General features: G+C 42.2%; 1 protein-coding gene across 5 annotated transcripts in view; it reads left to right on the top strand.

The window, feature by feature from the left end:
- Positions 1 to 18,587, top strand: part of drosha (drosha ribonuclease III) — a 159,577-nt gene that overhangs the window by 121,487 nt on the left and 19,503 nt on the right. For all 5 annotated transcript variants that reach the window (XM_082546432.1, XM_082546431.1, XM_082546430.1 and 2 more), the window contains 4 exons: positions 8,478 to 8,583; positions 9,745 to 9,886; positions 15,929 to 16,011; positions 17,538 to 17,641. In XM_082546432.1, the coding sequence (XP_082402558.1) occupies positions 8,478 to 8,583; positions 9,745 to 9,886; positions 15,929 to 16,011; positions 17,538 to 17,641 (435 nt within the window). The remainder of the gene's footprint in view (positions 1 to 8,477; positions 8,584 to 9,744; positions 9,887 to 15,928; positions 16,012 to 17,537; positions 17,642 to 18,587) is intronic.

An 18,587-nucleotide genomic window follows, 5' to 3' on the forward strand; every position in this document is an offset into this window, starting at 1 on the left:
CTGGACACACTGGTAAGGGGATTAATGTGAGAACAGTTGGATTCTCTGATAACTGAGTTTCTCTTTTCCTGAGTTGTCAAAAATTCTCCTTCCTTCCTTTCCGTAACCTCGTGACAGTTTCCTTTGAGATATGTGAGAACTTAGTGTCATTTTTGAACTATTTGCCCGTGCTCCATGTTTCAGGCACACAGACCTGACTTTAAACACAACAGTCCCACCTACCTGCTGTTCAAGCTTAGTGGCAGCCAATCAGAAGAAAGTTGCATTTAAAAAAAAAAAAAGAGGTTAAAATGGCTTAAACGGTAAAGATTATTTAACTCTATGAATGTTGCAGGTTTCAAACACAACATATTGATCTAAACATGAGCATTAAACTACATACAATAAAACATATACTAACTCTAAGGTGTAAGTTTGCTTTTTTCCCCTTTTTCTATTAATTACAGTGTTTCTCTGCAGTGCTGCTGTGATTTATCACTGACATTGGAACACTGGAATTTTTTTCCGCTTCTGTTTTGACATCTGTTCAATAGTCAGTAAAGTTACAAACTTCTACAAGGACGACTTAAAAATTGATCGGGAAGAGAGCGGCCGGGTCTGCCCGAAACAAACTCGTCGTTATTGTGTAGCTGCGCTCGTTTACTCGTCACATGAAAGGCTGAAAAGATTGCAATTTTCATAGCAAAATGTTTCCGCTAATGAGACCGTTCACTCCAATTTGAGGTGTTTCTGATTCAGACTATGAGAGGGTTATTTGCAACTGAAGCTTAACTCACTTCTGAGCTCCACCAAACAACACACTAGTGAGTTTGACAGCTAAAGCAAATTAGCCTTGGCAGCACACCTCTGATATCTTATTGGCAGGCTGCACTCTGTAATTGCTTGCTTAGATTTGGACTAGGACATTGCTCTGTGTGCGTTTGTGAGTGTGCATGTGTGGATTACATCCACGCACACACACACACTGCTGTGCATGTTCTAATCCATCACTTAAATGTCAAATATCTCTCCAGTCAGGGTCAAAGTTGATTAGATGTCCAGAGGTTTGTCTCCTACTGAGCTTCACTTTAAGGACTTTCCAACTCAAGGTTGATCCCAATTATATTTTCCAATTTGGTGACCTCACGTTTAAAAACAAATAAATAAATAAATAAAAAATGCAGGGGTGGCAATTTTAAACAAATGTATTTTTTATTTCACTGAATTGTATTGTTGCTTTTCCTGGAGCAAAAACGAGCAAATTAATATATTTTCAGGGTAATTTATGTTCAGTAGCTCATTAGTAGCCAAAGGCATGTTGACCTAAATAGAGCCGACTGACTTGAAAGCTGGAACTGAGCAATGGCTGCCCATAAGGACCAAAGGTTATACCAAAGTGGGTCAGGCTGTCGTGATAGAGACAAGAATAAGGTCAGAAAATGGAAAGGAGGGTCACGCGAAAAGGTAGGCCGAAGACGAGTAGACGGGAGTGACCCAGGACAAGCTGACCTAGAAGGAGAAGACAGTGCAAGATGCAGGGGTGGGAGCTGATGGTGTCTTGATGCGGCGGAGACCGGAGGCTAGCATCAGACAGCAGTAATGGAGAGCTGCGGCCCCCAGGCGATGAGCTTCCTGTCTCCTCTCACAGCGGAAGAGCTGGGTGTGTTGCAAGAATCTCACTGTTAGGGAAAAAGGATGAAACGGGGTCCGGCTTTTTCTTCATGTTCAGTGTTTGTTCAATGAGAGCACGTTTCACTGTACAGCTTTGAAAAGAAGGCATTTGAAACATTTATATGTGCATTTATATTTTATACGGTAGTTTTAGGTTAAAATTGAAAGTTAAAGGAAATTAGTGAATGAAATATTTGTGATTCAGGCTGCTGTGAAAAGCAGAGAAATGTATAAAGTACAGAGAAGCTTCTTTGCCGCTTTATTCTCGGACCTCTAATCACTGCAGATTATCTAATAAAGGGGGCCTGTTATGCTCATTTCCAGTTTCACAGTTTTATTGTTGGACTTGGACAGCTTTGCATGATTCACAAATGCAATTTACAATATTTTATTAAAAATAATCCTTCATCTTATGCTGGGCCTTGATTCAAGAACTCGATTCATCAACTCTCTGAAGCAAGCTGGTGCAGCTCCTGTCTGCCCGCCCGTTAGACTAGCTTAGTTTTGATTGGCTGCCCTTTATAAACAAAAGATTCGGGTTGCTGTGCTCACAGCCGGAGCTGTGCGCCAGAGATGACCATTTCATGGATCTCATCGAGGGCACACGGACCCAGGAGTAAACAAAGCTGACTGTTTAGAGCAGTCTGAATCCAGAACACCTTGTTCAACAAAAGCTTTGTTATCATCTTAAAAGCATTAATATCAGCAGTAAACTAGAAAGAAAACACAAAAAGAAAACAGAGAAGAAACTCTCAGAATAACCAGCCAAACACTGAATGTTATCCATGAGTCATGAGTCCATGAGCTCTAAAAGGTCTCCGAACTTTGTCGAATATTCTTTCAGGGCTTGTGTTAAGGTTTGTAGCGTGACGTTTGACGTCACTTGCCTCATCCAGTGGCTAACAACACGTCTATGAGGGGTTTTCCCCTCCCAAAACAATGCTGTGAGCTCTTTGGCGTTTTAAAAAAAAAAGATTGAATTAACTGAAATAAGTCCTCATCTCTCTCATACTTAAATATTTCTACTTTTTTCTTCGACCAGTGCCGGTTTAAGTCAAAGGCACTGGTGTTGCTGAGTCGGCCAGTACCTTCGTTCTCTTCAGCCCTTCATCAGATTGCTGATTTAACCGCTCCTGTTGTTTTTGCCGCCTCTCTCATAAGTTTACTTTGTTTTTTCAGTCTAATTAAGGCCTCGTCTCTTTAGACATCATATTTTAGATTTCCAGTTAGAAACTACCAAACGAACTGCAAATCTTTAATCTGCTTGATTTTTAATGGAAAAAGTTGAAAAGGCCTTGCATGACCATAAAAGTGGTCGTCAGTGAAGTGTCCAGGTGCTTTTCAGCCTTAAGAAAAATGGGGAGTGTGTCTAAAATTGGCTGTAATTTCTGCAATACTTTCCTTGAGCTCCTTGCATTAAAGAGGCACTTCAATCACATCTTGATTGCCTGGGTTAAAATGGTGGTGTGCACCGAGGCAACTTCACCCAAATTGTGCCTTTACCCAAAAACTATGGACCTAAGGCTACGCTCACACTGGAGGCGAAAGCGCATCAAATCCGATTTTTTTTTTTTTTTTGACCCTATGCGACCCATATCCGATCATGGTATGACAGTGCAAACGGCACAAATCCGATATTTTCAAATCCGACCTGGGTCACTTTCGTATGTGGTACTGAATCCAATACATATCCGATGTTTTAGAAAGCGACTGCTGTTTGAACGGTCATGTTGCATTAAATCAGTCTTTTACGTCACTGACACAAGACAGACGCCAATTATCAGCGCCCGAGAAGACATCGCGAACGCTTCCTGGCCATCCAGTATAGATGTCAGTGAAACTGTTGGGAAGACATTGTTGGAGAAATGTGAACATTTTATTTGTACTGTATAATCTGCAGATTCTGACAGAAATCTGCAGCTATCCTTTGAAGCACCGCTCCTCTCTTAAACAGTAATAAGGATCATTGTTAGGTTATTTACATTATTATGTAAATAACAAAATAACTTAAAGCAAAAATTGAAGTCTGAAGTCTTTATATTAAGGGCCATCAGTCAAACAATACTGTTTGCTCTGGGTCTAAACAGAGCGCGTTGTGTGTGACGTCTTCTTTTGCGCATGCGGGCCGCTTTGAGCGTTCACACTAGAGCGCGTTTGCTGTCGCATTTTATTTGTAGTGTGAACGAGCAGACAAAAAAATCGGATTTGATCAAAAAATCGGAATTGAGCATTAAGACCTGCAGTGTGAACGTAGCCTATGTATATGTTGATGTGGGTTTTACAAAACCTCTCGGCTTTAGATACTTTGAGAAGTGTTTATGTTTAAGCATTCACTGTGTATGTATGTGATGGATGTAAGCCAACGCGTAATAGGAATTTGCAGTTTACTTTAGTTTGAAAATAGAAATTAGAAAATAACATTGAGCAGTGACCACTCTTTAAGCAAATAGAATTCCACTTGCATGATCTCCTATAAAGAATTTCCTGACCGTGAGATTGAATAAGATGAGCTCAAATAATGCAAGCTTTCAGCCTGTTACATTACATAGTTTATTAAATAGCTTGTAAATTAAGCTTTTATATAAATCTAATTCCAGCTTCATTTTCTGTTCAGTGCAGCTTTGCTAGAGGAGACCCTGAGATTTCTTTCTGTCAGAGAGTCATTTTAAATTAAAACTGCTCTTTTCATGCGGTGCAAATGGTTTCCCCCCCTTTTTTTTTCACGGTTGCCTAAAATCACTGTTTCCTTACGTTCGGAGTCCAAAGTGACCGCTCCAGTTTCCCCCAACTAAAGCAAAACTTTGTCAAAAGTAGTTGGCGATTACACATCTGAAGCTTACACAAGCATGCACATATGAAACAAGAACATTATTTCCCTAAAAAGAGAAAAATAGGCTTTAAAATGGTGCACTTGCCCCTTTTTGGAGCGGGCAGCCTGTCGCCGCCTCTTCAGAGGGCCTGTTAAAGGTATTTTAGATCAAAGTCAAAGGCGAATAAAGACCTTGGCTCCACACTTTACTTCAATTTCCCCCACCTTACTGGAGCATTGTGCCTCTGCTGTTGAAGTGAATAAGGGATGGCTCTTTGTGCCGCTTCACACGGCGACGCATTCCTCTTTGACCTACTCTATCTCTTCTTTTTCCCCCCCATCTCTTGCCTTTTTTTCGTTTCATCTCTCACTGTCACTCCCCTCTTTGCCTTCCCGCTCTGCCTCCTATTGGATGTGAAATTAGCTCACACTACACCTTTTCAATCGTCTCCTATCCACCACATTCTTTCTGGCATCCCCGGTTTTACTCAGCTCTCAAACGGTATACGTGATAGATTTTGAGCCTTTTACCACACGTGTGCACATGTACAGTGCTGAGGTGCAGGATGAAAACTGACTGATCTCTGGTCTTTGTTCCCCTCCCCTTGTCCCCCTGCTTTTCCCAACCTCAGTTCTCCACGCTCTCATGAAGCAGAGCCTTTTCATTAAGACGCTCTGTGATTATTTTTAATGTGGAGTCTGCATTAGGCAGTGTCCCTTCACTCCTAATGAAGCTCTGTCCTGGGCCTCGAATACACAGTGATATCAAAAAGTTCTTGGTGTATCAACTGTTCTGTGATCTTTGAGTGCGCAACAATTCAAATCGGTTTCTTCTTTCTTGTATTAAACATCTAAATATTTAAGAGGAGTTTGAGTGACAAGTAAAATTAATATAAAGAGTTACGAGGAAAATCGATTAAACGTGAAGACGGCAACATTATGCTGGTGTTGTAGTTTGAAGTTAGCACTCCTACTTCTTATGCTTCTGCCATCATCAAGTCAAATAATAAAAGAAATAACAATACACATAACAGCTAAAACAAAAGAGCAGCAACAAAACTTTCACAGTGGACACAAAAGCAGTTTTTAGAACTGATTAAAAAAAAATTGTCATCTGTCAAGACGGGTTTCTACGAGGCAGGTCCGGGCCCAGTCGCCGTTCATTCTTAGGTGGGCCATTAGGAGAGACCCACTTGGGTGGATTTAAGTTTGGATGAGTATCTCTCCTTGTGCACCTGTAGAGTGCTTCCAGCATGGCTGCTAATATTAACTCTCTTCCTGAAAGTAGTTTGTTTACTACTTGAAATTCACCACAGGCCTCCGAGAGCCTTTTCTGTTAAACTGACCAAACTTTCATGTCAAGGATCATCAGCGATGCTGAGATCTGGGTTTCTGGCTACAACTCAATAACCAAACAGCAGCCTTCAGTGTTCAAGCTCAAAGGAAATGCATTAAGTCTGGAGTGCAACCAAGAGCATGCTCACCATTTTGTTTGACATTCACGGGGTTGTGCACCGTGAAGTCGTGACCGAATCGTTCCAAAATTCTACTTTAACATCCAGAAAACCACAAACCTGAACTGTTGGCACCAAGTGCACTGAAAGGGTTTTTTTTTTTTTTTTTACATCCACAAACTGAAATTAAAATTGTTTGGGCGCACTGGATAAGATCCCAGACATATTGAGTCACAAGTGCATGTGGTGACAAAACAACTTCCAGGGTGTGATTGGAAATTAACAGCCATGCTGGAAGGCTACCTTGAAGGGGAGAAATTGAAATCACGTGTGGTCGTTGAAGAGAAAATCTCCGTCCCGGTTTCCCTCCAAGGCACGAGCACCGATAAGCAGAGTTCTGTCCTTTCTTTATTAGATTCCTAATTATTCAAAGTAACACTCAAGTATGCCGTTCAGCTGGGTTAGTTACAGCGCCGGGAGTAGCTTGGGAGAACAAGGAAACACAGACTGCTTCAGGTTGCCTTCCCAAATCAACTCAAAGGTTTATTCAGTACAAAACAGCTTATATAGAGGAAAAAAAGGTTCGTGTGTCAGCAAGTTCTCAGTTCAAACCAGTACAGACCAAATAAGGAAACGTCTTCCTGCCTTGTGAGCAAAGAAGTATCCTTTGTGTAGTTTATCAGTTCAGCTACAATTTATGATCATTCCAGCAAAATACACTCCTAGACATAGAATACAGAGTTCTTTCATTAGTGAATTCTGAAACGAACCATCTGGCCTTTAACGAGCCTTTTTCTAAGAGATAAAGAAGGGAGGATGGGAGTAAGGAAGTGGTCTCGTCTCTGTGGTATTTTCGACCTTGGGGTACCAGCCTGTGAGTCTTACACATCAATTCTTGGGTCAGAGAGAAAGAGAAAAACAACTAGTAAATGGGCCTTATTGAGTAACAGTTTTCACTACAAAGCAATATCCTGTAAATGCTACCGTGGTATCAAAATATCACAACAGTCGTCACTTATTTTGTGGACATAACTTTATAATTACACCCAAAGCCAACTACACAGGTGTAAAGGCTTAGCGAAAACTTCAACACTGTACGATCGTTTTTAAAAGGATGACACTTGATAATACTTTTCTGATGCATTGAGTTTTAGAACTGTCGGTCCAGTTCAACAGTTCTAGTGTATATTTTTCATTGTAAATGGTAAACGGGCCGGTACTTATATAGTGCACTTTTACTCTACCTGAGCACTCAAAGCCGATTTCATCCATTCACACACGTTCGCGCAGCACTTTATTCCATGCCTTTGAGTGCTTTCTAACTATCTTGCGCACACACAAAGACACACAGACTCGGTATCTTGCCCAGGAACACTTTGATATATGTTCTGGAGGAGCCGAGGATTGAGCCACCGACCTTCCGATTGGCAGGCGGCCAGCTCTGCCTGCTGAACCACAGCCGCCCCGAGATAAACAATTGGTCAAAAGAACAAAGAAAAAACAAATGAAGACTTTAATCAAAAATCTAGACGGACACATTTCTGCTTAATATGCTTTAACTGCAGTTTCGCTCTGTTTTAACCTCAGATCTCTTTGGCGGCAGCTCATAAAAGGCAGAAGCGCTAAAAATTGGACAATAAACTTTGGCCTTTTTCTCTCTTTGATGTCAACCACCTCCTCATCTTCTCCCTCTCTCATCTTCAGACTTCCCCTCCTGCGTGGAGCTCTTAGCTATAGATGGATATGCGCTCTGCTGCTGAATATACCTCCCTGCTTGCATGGCGCTAGCTCACGCCCACCCTACCCGACGCTTCCTGCCTGCCTGGCATGGCACCAGCCCACATCTGCAATGCTAATCTATAATTCTGTTTAATTAATGACCATTACAGCAGCAACAGCAGTTGCGTACCCCCCCTCACACCCCTCTCGTCCTGCCCTGTCTAACACTGTGCGGGGAGTTACAGTATCCTCCCTGCTTTTCACTGGTAGTGGAGAAAGGCAGGGAGCTGATGTACAGTATCACAGTGCTGCCATGAGCTTTTTCCAGGAATTGTTTGAGGGTTAAAAGATGTTCTCTAAAGCTGCGCGCACAGTTGCTGCCTTTTGTAGGCTTAGGATTTTGACAGGCTCTCCTGCAGGTGCACCAGAATTTTTCTTTTCTTTCTTTTTTCTTCTTCGTACCTTTAAATTTGAATTGCAATCAAAGCTGAAGGATTTCTTCATAAGGGCCTGCTACTTCAGGCTGCTTCCGACTTGTCACACACCCTGTCAGTGCAGCTGTTCCCAGAGGCCACCCATGAAATGTACATCAGCCGACTTTGCCGTTTCTGTTAAAAGACTAAAAGCTCGGTAGATTTGTCGAGAGAGCGCGATGCCTTTCATGCCCCATTGATGTGTACATGAATGACCTCATGTGAAACGCTCCCTGTTCCCCCTTTTTTTAACCCTCCTCCCATCCCACATATCGTTTCATTCCCCACATTATCCTTCGGTAACCTTGTGTTTTCTCTCCATGCCTCGCCTCTGTTTACCCCACTCGCTGTTCCTTTATTTTTCTTATCCAGGGGCCACAACCAGAGGATGGAGTTCCTGGGAGACTCCATCATGCAGCTGGTAGCCACAGAATATCTCTTCATCCACTTTCCTGACCACCATGAAGGACATTTAACAGTAAGATCAAATCACTTAAAACACTCCCCTAAGGCTTTTTTTCCACCTGCAGCCATGTACTTCTCACATCTTCCTCTTTTACACCCGTGTTTGGTCTTTATTCCACCGTCTCCTGCCTTTTACATCATTTGAGGGGTGATATTTCTTTCCCCACCTTCTTCCCTTCTCATAAATCTGTGATCTTCCTCTTTTTTTTTTTTTTTTACCTTTTTGCTTCCACAGCTCTCTTCCACTCACCCCCCCTCATGCTGTGCCTGTATGTTTACTGTACTCCTCGTGATGGGTATCGTCATGAGACGGAACTGTTCAGTGGTTTTCAGCAACACATCTTTGTTGGCACATTTTTGCAAAAGCTGTCAAGTGTCTGAAAAATAAAGTTGCGTGTGCGCGAACCTGCACGGCTTGTACCACAGGTACAAAGCAAATGATCACACTTTGAACACGCAAGTCCATTTTCCGACGGCGTCAAACAGCATTGCGGCGCCGTCTTTTTAGTCGAGCATCAGCACTTCTCTTCAGAGGACCCCACTGCTGGAGGCTGCAAGGATCGAGCTGGTCTAAAAACTGAATAAGAACCTCTGCAGTTATTTTTTTATTTTATTTTTTATGGATATTTCATGACGTAATTTTTGTAAAAGCATCCAGCGAGCTTTGGTTTAGAGACTGAAAGCTCCAGCAATGCCCAAGAGTCAAGACGGGGTACATCTGAAATGGATTTCAAATCGGGAGGAAGAAAAAGTGCCCATTCAACTAGTGCGTGTTTCTGTGGCTCCAATTGTGATTGCGTGTGTACTGTTAAGGAGGGCATATCACAGCAAGACACATTCAGTCATATTGCATTCCATTTGCTCTTTTCCACATCTTGTAGCTATATTTAAAGTGTTTTTGTTTTTCCTTTTAGGGACTTAAATGTACTTCAACCAATCTAACATGTTGTAAAGGCGCTCAGCTCCAAGTCACAATGCAATATTTAACAGACTAACGTGCAATCACCCTGAAACATTTATTCAGCGTAACCATGTCTGTCTTTGATGAATTATTTCATGTTTCCCTTCCATTTTGATGTTCCTGTGTACTTCTGCAGTGTGGATCTTACTCTGGTGTTTCCAGTGTTCTGACAGGCGGACTTTAAAATGCGATCCTCTGTTTGTTCGCCCGCAGCTCCTCCGTAGCTCCCTGGTAAACAACCGCACGCAGGCCAAAGTGGCCGAGGAGCTGGGAATGCAGGAGTTCGCCATCACCAACGACAAAACCAAACGTCCAGTCGCGCTGCGGACCAAGACTCTGGCCGACTTGTTGGAGTGTAGGTTCCCAGCTCTTTGATTCATCTCTGCAAATCTAAAATGACTAGAAAGACCGTCTTTATAGACTTTTATAGACCCGACTCCTTTTCTTGTATGTCTCTCCAGAATGTGCAGTTTAAGATGGCAGCATGGTGTAACATTATTGATTTCTTTGTTCGCTCTGTGGTGGATGTCAAACAAAGTCACTTCTCTGTTTAAGAGGCTGGAAAATGCTCCCTGTGTGCCGCTGTAGTTTTTATTTTGGGCTTTTTTTAATCTTCCTGCTGCAGCTGCTAGATTTTCTCATAATTAATGAGCTATTAATTGGCTTGTGGTTCTGCAGGCTTAATAAGACTTTTGTTTTTTACCAGTATGTGACTTGCAGTACAATAAATGTATGCAATATCACTGGATTCATCAGAACTGCAGTCTGGATGGGTCATGGGAGTTTGACCACCAGGTCTACATGACGAGGTTTATGACCGCACTCCCAAAATTACATTTTTATAGCCCATCAGGTTCTTGTATAACCAAAGTTAGAGCTCTTTCTGGCATAAAGTCAAGCATATTTACAGTGAGTGTCAGACTCCTCTAGGACTCCCCCTTATATCCTATCCTGTTTGTGATATTCATAGACAGGATCAGCCCTAGGTAGGAGGGGGCTGATCCTGTCCATCTATCTCGAGAACCTAAAAAAAACCAATCCTGTTTCGTTTTGTTTTTCATTATCTTCATCAGAGCTTGGCCTTCAACCTTTAAATGCACTGGAATCTTTTGCAGCCATGATAAGAGTCAGTATACCTGCAATCTGGGGGCATGACTCTCTGCTGAAAAATGGTGGAATAGGCTTAGCAAACAGGCTTGGCCAACTCCAGGCCTCGAGGGCCGGTGTCCTGCAGGTTTTAGATCTCACCCTGGGTCCACACACCTGAATCAAATGATTAGTTCATTACCAGACGTCTGGAGAAATTCAAGACATGTTGAGGAGGTAATTTAGCCATTTGAATCAGCTGTGATGGATCAAGGACACATCTAAAGCCTGTAGGACACCAGCCCTTGAGGCCTGGGATTGGACACCATTGCCATAGCAGGTCACAGTAGACGCACTTCTCTTTTCTGTTGAAAAGAGTCAGTTGAGGCGACTCAAGCTTCTGCTTAGGATGCTTCCTGTGCACTTCCCTTTGGAGCAGCGGTCCCCAACCCATGGACTGATACCAGGCCCCGAGAGTTGAAGCTCGGGTGTGAAATTTCAGAATCAGAATCAGAATACTTTATTGATCCCTGGGGGAAATTATTTTTTATGGTTTTTATTGTTTTTATCGTTAACTCGGTTTGCCTAGGTCTTTTCCCATGTGTTAGGAATAAATCTTCTTTTTTTGGGGTACCGGTTTTATTTTGTTGTATTTATTTGCGATACCTTAAAGTCCGGTCCGTGAGACTATTGTCAGACATAAACCGGTCCGTGGTGCAAAAAAGGTTGGGAACTGCTGCTTTGGAGGATTTCTGGGAGGACCCAAACCCGCTGGAAATATGATATATTTCATCTGGCTTGGGAAAGTCTGGAAACTGTTGCTGAATGTCTGGATTACCCCACTTGGCCTGCTGCTGGGGTATAGGTGGGATGCAAAGCAGCTTAAATAGCACCACCAATATAAAGTCTTTTCCAGACATGGAGTTTGTAATATCACTGTGCTCTTCAGTCTGTTAGAGAGATGGCTTTCTGTCTCTTAGATATGGCCCACTGCTTCATTCATACATATCCATAACAAGCCATATTACTTGCAGTATTATAGATAATAGTTTTCTTACCATGGCAGCTATTTTTGTGTTCGCTGCAATGTTTATGGGGCCACAGCTAAGCATAAAACAATCGGTGAATTGTCTAGTTGGATTTTTCTGCTCCTGCTTTAATGGACATTTTGGTATTTCTGGTTATTATCAGTGGCAGTGGGCAGTTAATCCCCACGATGTGCAACTGGATTCTATGTGGAAATGACCAGGAAATGGATACTGACACCACACATGACAGCGTGTCTCATAACTAAAGATTAAAATGCTGAAAATACAGCCAATATATGTGCTTCAAAAGTGGTGGGTTTGTGCTTTTGTCTCTTTGCTGTTTACACAAAGAGAGTGAGTTTGTTTTTAATGATTAGCTAAACAGAAAAATAGAAATAACAAAGAAGTGAAAAATAATGTGCCCCAGGGCGCTTGCAGTGAGTAGGCAGCACCTGCCACTGTCATTCAAATCTATTTTAGTATGTATAAATTATAATGAGTACGAGTACAATATAATTAGTGTTGGACCACCTGTTTTTCATGATTTTGGTCATATTTGTGCATTTTAGTCTTGTTACTGTGGCTCTGGTGATAAGGACCTATGTTAATTTTACCTGCTCTTTAAGGTGTAAACAGGGGTGCTGCCACAGTGAGGAGAGTTCAGTCCATCAGGGTGGTACTTCTGTTGTTCTGTCAAACTCATCTGGTAGAGTTTGTGGGTGGGAAGCCTGTCAGGGATCAGCCCGTGTCACCGGTGCTTTTGAGACTCTTTTCTGACAAGCGAATTAGAAATCCATGGCCCTTTTCTAGGCCGCTCTCCATCACAACCAGGAAACAGCCAACAAGCAACTAGGCAAATAAATCAGCCCATAGTAACTTATTGGAAACATGCCATTACTGTATGGGAAATATATGCTGGAGGCCATTAAGAAGCTGTCTCTCTGTGGTGCTCGATACTTTCCTCCCACTGCATTACGCTGACAGATTTATTTTTTCACATGTAAAATGTAATTTTCTACATATACATACTAAACTCGTATGATATAGTAGCACAAGTGCATATCATTAAACAGTAAGAGGATTGTTATTCTACCTGCAGCAACTTAAATTTGGTGGTGCGGCGCTGTTTTGGGGGACGGGACCTCCACAGACATCCATGGAAAACAGGAGCAGAGCATAGGGCTGCTCGATTATGGCAAAAATGATAATCACGATTATTTTCACTGAAATTGAGATCACGATTATTTGACGATATTTATTTAACCCTTTAAGACCTACCATAGAACCAAGTCCACCAGAGCTTATATATTTTTTTTTTTACATGCTGTAGTGCCATTTGTGGGAGCATTTCAAGTTGCTATACAACAATACAACTGTTATAGCCCATATTTTAATAATATGTATGCATTAAGTCCATAGTAATTACATAAATTGCAAAAAAGTGCAATAAACTACAAAAAAATTGAAAATCGCTTTTGTTTTGTTTACATATATTTCTACTTGGAGAAATTTAAGAGGTTTATCCCTCAAAACTTTAAATACAATAAAGTTGCAAAAAATAGTTTCCCACCACAGGAAATTTATTTTGAGTGTCTTCATAGTTTTATTTTGGAGATACAGCAATTTTTATATACTGCAGGAAAAACAAAAAACAATCCTATGATGCAAATTTGCAAAGAAAACAGCATGTGCATCATTTCACTGTGGGAAGTGTTACGAACAGCTGACAGGAACGGCAAAGCGTGTTTCTGGAATATTATGTTTTTGTTCATGCAAGCGCTTTTTATGCAATTTTTGCAAAGCTATATGTGGAACGAAACCGTGACCGAGGACAAGCTGATGGCATCAGATGTAAGTACAACTCCTCCGGTTTCATATGCAAAACAAATTATTGCGCTAGCTTACGCGGTTCAGGTTCTACAGGGATTTAAAAATAGTTACGCAAAACGGAGCGTGCTGCTCTGACCGGCTTTAAAGGGTTAACAATAACTTTAAAAAATAATATAAAATGGTGTGCAACACCACTGAAGTTTTTTTTTTTTTTAAACTCTCTTTTCAACCAACGGCAGTCACTCTCCAAATAACTTCTGCTTAGCTTTCCGAGCTTCCCTCGGGTCCTCTTAATCAGCGGTCTCCACCCTTTTTTGCGCCACGGACCGGTTTATGCCCGACAATATTTTCACAGACGGCCTTTAAGGTGTCGCGGATAAATGAGGGAGGGGCTAATAATCGGCTCAGTCATTTTTAATGATCGTTGAAAGCCCAGATCGTAATCGTGATTAAAATTCAATTAATTGAGCAGCCCTAGCAGAGCATTCATGACAGTAGATGTGGTTCTTCAAATAGAGAACCTGGGGTGGAGGGTGAGTTGGGCATTGTGCTCCACAGTCCGATCATCCTATTGTCCCTCTGGACGATCGCTGATGACCGATAGCACCACCTGTGTGGGAGGCAGAGGAGGTTAACATGTACCCATTATCCACCCACCGTAATGTACAATGTGTGACCCAAACACAGGAAAAACTCCACAACACGCAGGGAAAAGAGTTTATTTCTCACTTCCAGCATGATGAGACACTTACATGTTGACATACTGTATGATAAATGATTTGGCTTTATTGTAAGTAATTAACATAAGTGGACGGATGTCAGTCCAAACAGATATATAACATCTACACGGCTCTTTACTTCTTTACTTCAGACCTATAGTTCTCCTAACTCATCCAGTCTGTTTTCTGTGTTTTAAATAGTTCATTCCTGTCTTCTCCGCTTTGCGTCATGATCTCCGCACACACAGCAGAATTTTCCACCCACAATAGCGCCCAGTGGGAGGCGGAGATAAGAAGATGAAATAAACAAAGGCCTCTTCAAGTGCACTAACATTAAGCTCTCGTTTAAAAATCAAGCCAGCAGTCAGAAATATACATGTCTGTCATACAAGTTATAAATGAAGATGCCAAATAAAACGACAGTGAGGCAGATTCACTGTATTTTTAATTAAATTGATCACTAAATTTGATTATGGTTGATACCCGATACAGCCCTACTCAAGGGGGGTTGCTGAGCAGCTTGCACAGACAGGCCTGAGGAGCTTAAATAAAACACTTTATAAGCTGACGTGAGCTGGTGTTCAGATCAGCTTATCTGCGAGGGTTTGGCCCTTAATAAATTCCAGTATTGATTGGGCTGTAACAGATTGTTCTGGCAGATCTCGAGTTTTTTTTTCATTGCCTACCTATCACATATAAATGTCCCTCAACCCTCAAGCACCTAGGTGTACATCAAATCCGATAAATTAAGCTAGAGATAACATTCACTTGATTTCAATCCTGCAATTAAAGGAAGTTCATGGTGAACTATAGGAAGGTGTAAGCTGAACATGAGCGCAGGGATTTGCATGCAGAGGAGAATGGAAACGGAGAATTGGAGGAGACCTTTTGCGGTCCACATTAGGCCAACAGGGGGAGCAGGCAGGGACAGGAACTGTGATACAAAGGGAATAGCAAATGAGCCATTCCAGTTTGGTAGATTAAAAGAGGAAAAAAAGACTAAAAAGCACTAATGTTTTTCAGGCCAGCATTCAATAGACAGACCATAATGCATGAATCACAAAACAACACAGGGCTTCATATCATTTGCCTTTCAAATCATCCCTCAAAAGTTTGCAGCGGAGCAGAGTTGATGACACGGGAAGAGGACGCGGGGCAGCGCTGGAGATGAGTGCAGCTCTTCTGTATATGAACAGTTGTGCCCTGCAGCTACAGCGGGCCCTCACTGGCCTCCTGAAATATATTACCTATTATTTCTCTCTCATGTCCCACTGTCTTAGTCACAGGGATGAGTGAATGCAGTGGCATCTAATGGAAGGGGAAAACAAAGGGACAGCCATGAGATGAAGATGACACCCAGCACCTTCTGCTTACATTTCGGTTTTTTGGTTTTTTTTGTTCTCAGAGCAGTTAGGCCGCCAGTTATTTATTCAGCTTGACATACAATTTTATCTTATATATGACATGTTTCTCTGAACTCTGTGTGGCCCTTGTAGTTCCAATTTCCTGTGTGATAGAAAAGGACAGTCGGCTACAGAGCCATCTTTTCCAATTGTTAACATTAACATCACGTCCCTCGCCGAGGGAGGCCGCTGCTCGGGTCTCTCTTCTGGTCTTTGTTAATGTTTTATTTACTACAGAAGCAGAAATGGAGCTGATTGTTAAACAAAGCAAAGCACCCACCTCCTTTTTTTTCTCGTTTAAAAAGGCGTTCTGTCTCTTTTGTTTTCGCAGCTTTCATCGCAGCTCTCTACATTGATAAAGACCTGGAGTACGTGCACACATTCATGAACGTCTGCTTTTTCCCTCGACTGAAGGTGAGTCCCTATTGATAGCTGTTCACCGCTCGCACCTGATCAATGAGCTGCTGAGCCGAGCACCTAAGAGAGAGACGGGGAACGAGCGAACCGGGGGGAGATGATGAGGAGGGGAGCTAATGGCAGGGCCCTAATGGCACTAGCATCGACGTGAGGCCTGAAGTGGTGCTTGGCTTTTGAATGCCTCTCACAATGGCGGCTTGGGTGGCTATTTTAGTCATCTTTAATGGGAATCTCAACGGCGTTGGGATGCATGCATTGGCTTGTTAATGTTAGTCGTCTGTGTTTTTCTATTGATCCGAGAAGTGCTTGAAGTTGCTGACGGTATCCACTTCTGGAGTGTTGCGAGAGCTGAATAAGTAGGCTTCAGTCAAAACTTCAATGGCAAGATGCGCGTTAGGAAGGGACGGGCATTATATCCTTAAGTGCTCAAGTCTAAGTTTAGATAGAAGAGCTCCGTTTTTCCCTTTATTACCGCTGCTGCAGTGAAAAGACAAACTGAAACCGGGTGTCCGTACACACACGCGTGCTCGTGTACGAGTTTCCCACACAGCGCGGACCTCTCCTTGTGAAGCTGCTGCAGCGGTCTGATATGCCATGCTAATTGCTGTCTTGGTGTGCCTCTCCAGGGAGAATCCCCAGCTCTAGAGGAGCTGAGCTTTGCGTCATGGTCGCTGCAAGAGAGCACCTCATTTCCACTTCCAAGAGAAAAGTTGTGAAACAGCCAGCATGTCTCCTTACATAGCCCTCTGGAAACCACAGTGTTGCAAACTGTGCTGCTTCATCCAATTTAGATGGAAATAGAGAAGCAAAACCGGGAACATAAATCCTTTCCTTATGTTCGCAGTTTTTTTTCTTCTTCCCTCCATTATGCATGTTAAGGTGTTTGCATGAGAGTGAATGCATCACCGCACTCGAAATGTACAAGAGGTAGGCTATAAGCTGCAGCCAAATTTCTCAGCCTTCAGCGAAAGGAGTGTGGATGCCCCCCGGAGAGAGGAAAACCGGAAAGGAGGAAGAAGGGGAAGCAAAGCACGAAAGCAAGAACAGTAGAGATGGAGGTCTGCGAGGGAGCTGCAAAGCGAGAGAGAAGCAGAAGCACTCTTTGTAGAAAATTAATAGGAGCAGACAGTTCTGGATTCAAAGTCTGCCTTTTTATGACAAGGCTGCTTCCCTGTTAATGGAAGGGCTTTTAGAAGTCCCCCTTGGATAAGAGAAATGTATCAGAGCTGCACACCTGGGAGACTCCCAGACGCTCTTTATTTCTGGCCGGGGATTGGCTTTTGTCTTAAGTAGCCTGTGATTTGTGCTCACCGCCAAGTCATAGATGGAGAGCCAGTCAGAGAGAGCGCAAATAAGTCCAAAAGGGGGTAAAAGCTTGGAGATGGCAGGAATGAAATAAAAGCATGAAGGAGTGAAGGAGAACGGTTGTAACTGCAGTTCATTTTCATTGTTTCTGATTCTTTGAAATGAGTGGGTGAAGAGAGATAGTTTGGTCTCAAGTGTGTGTTGTTTGTGTGTTGCAGGAGTTCATTCTGAACCAGGACTGGAACGACCCCAAGTCTCAGCTGCAGCAGTGTTGTTTGACCCTGAGAACAGAGGGCAAGGAGCCTGATATCCCACTCTACAAGTAAGGCCACCATATTACCGAGGCTTGCATAAATTTCTTTCGGCATTATCTAGAAGTACCAGTGTGTGATTAGAGGTTAGTCTTTTGTGCTTAGTTTATATTTAAATACAAACTAAACAGTTGTAATTTCTTGGCCCCATCAGGCAAGTTTCTTACCTGAAAGCCACACTCTTCATTGACATAAACCATACAACAGAGACAACTGTTCAACTCGAGGCTTCATCATAGTGGCAATTCAGTACGGAATCAATAAAGTTAAGAATTCTACTAATGTCAAGAATCAAACAGCTCCTAGAACTTCAAAAACTTTATCAAAAACTTCACATGGGCACAAAAACAAACAATAAAACTCTTGAGAAAACAAGCTAAAGCTAATTCAGATACCTAAAACATGGTTTTGAATTTCATATTGGCTATTTTGTAACTTTAGCTAATGAAGTAATTATCCAATAGTGATTTATTACCTAACCAACCCCTGGGAGTTAGCCCAACTAGCTACTCAACATGGTTTGCACATTTGTCTAACAAGTAAAAGTCCCTCAGTGTGATTCTGGGAGACACAAATCAAACAGTACCGAGCTACCTGCTGTGGAGGACTCCTTGTGAATAAGGGAGCAGCTAAAAATAGCTTTGAATTCATTCAACTTAACATCTGGTTAAGCTAGGTTGTTAGCATCCAGCCTGGTTCACAGGCAAGCTAACATTACCTACCAGGATACTGAAAAAAGGCAGCTACCTAACTTAGCAAAGTATAATATCAGCTAATTCAACCAAAGTGCTCATTAAATAGCCATTCATTGTAAAATGTCTTTATCAGCAAATGTTATAAAACACAACAGAGTCACACAGCTTGCTAACCGTAGCTTGCCTGCTAACGAATTTAATTGTTTGCAGACTACTGAGCGAATTCTGGGTGGCTAACTTGCCGAATTTACATTTATGTCTA

This window comes from Aulonocara stuartgranti (assembly GCF_965226115.1).
Source record: "Aulonocara stuartgranti genome assembly, chromosome: 9".
Taxonomy (NCBI): Eukaryota; Metazoa; Chordata; class Actinopteri; order Cichliformes; family Cichlidae; genus Aulonocara; species Aulonocara stuartgranti.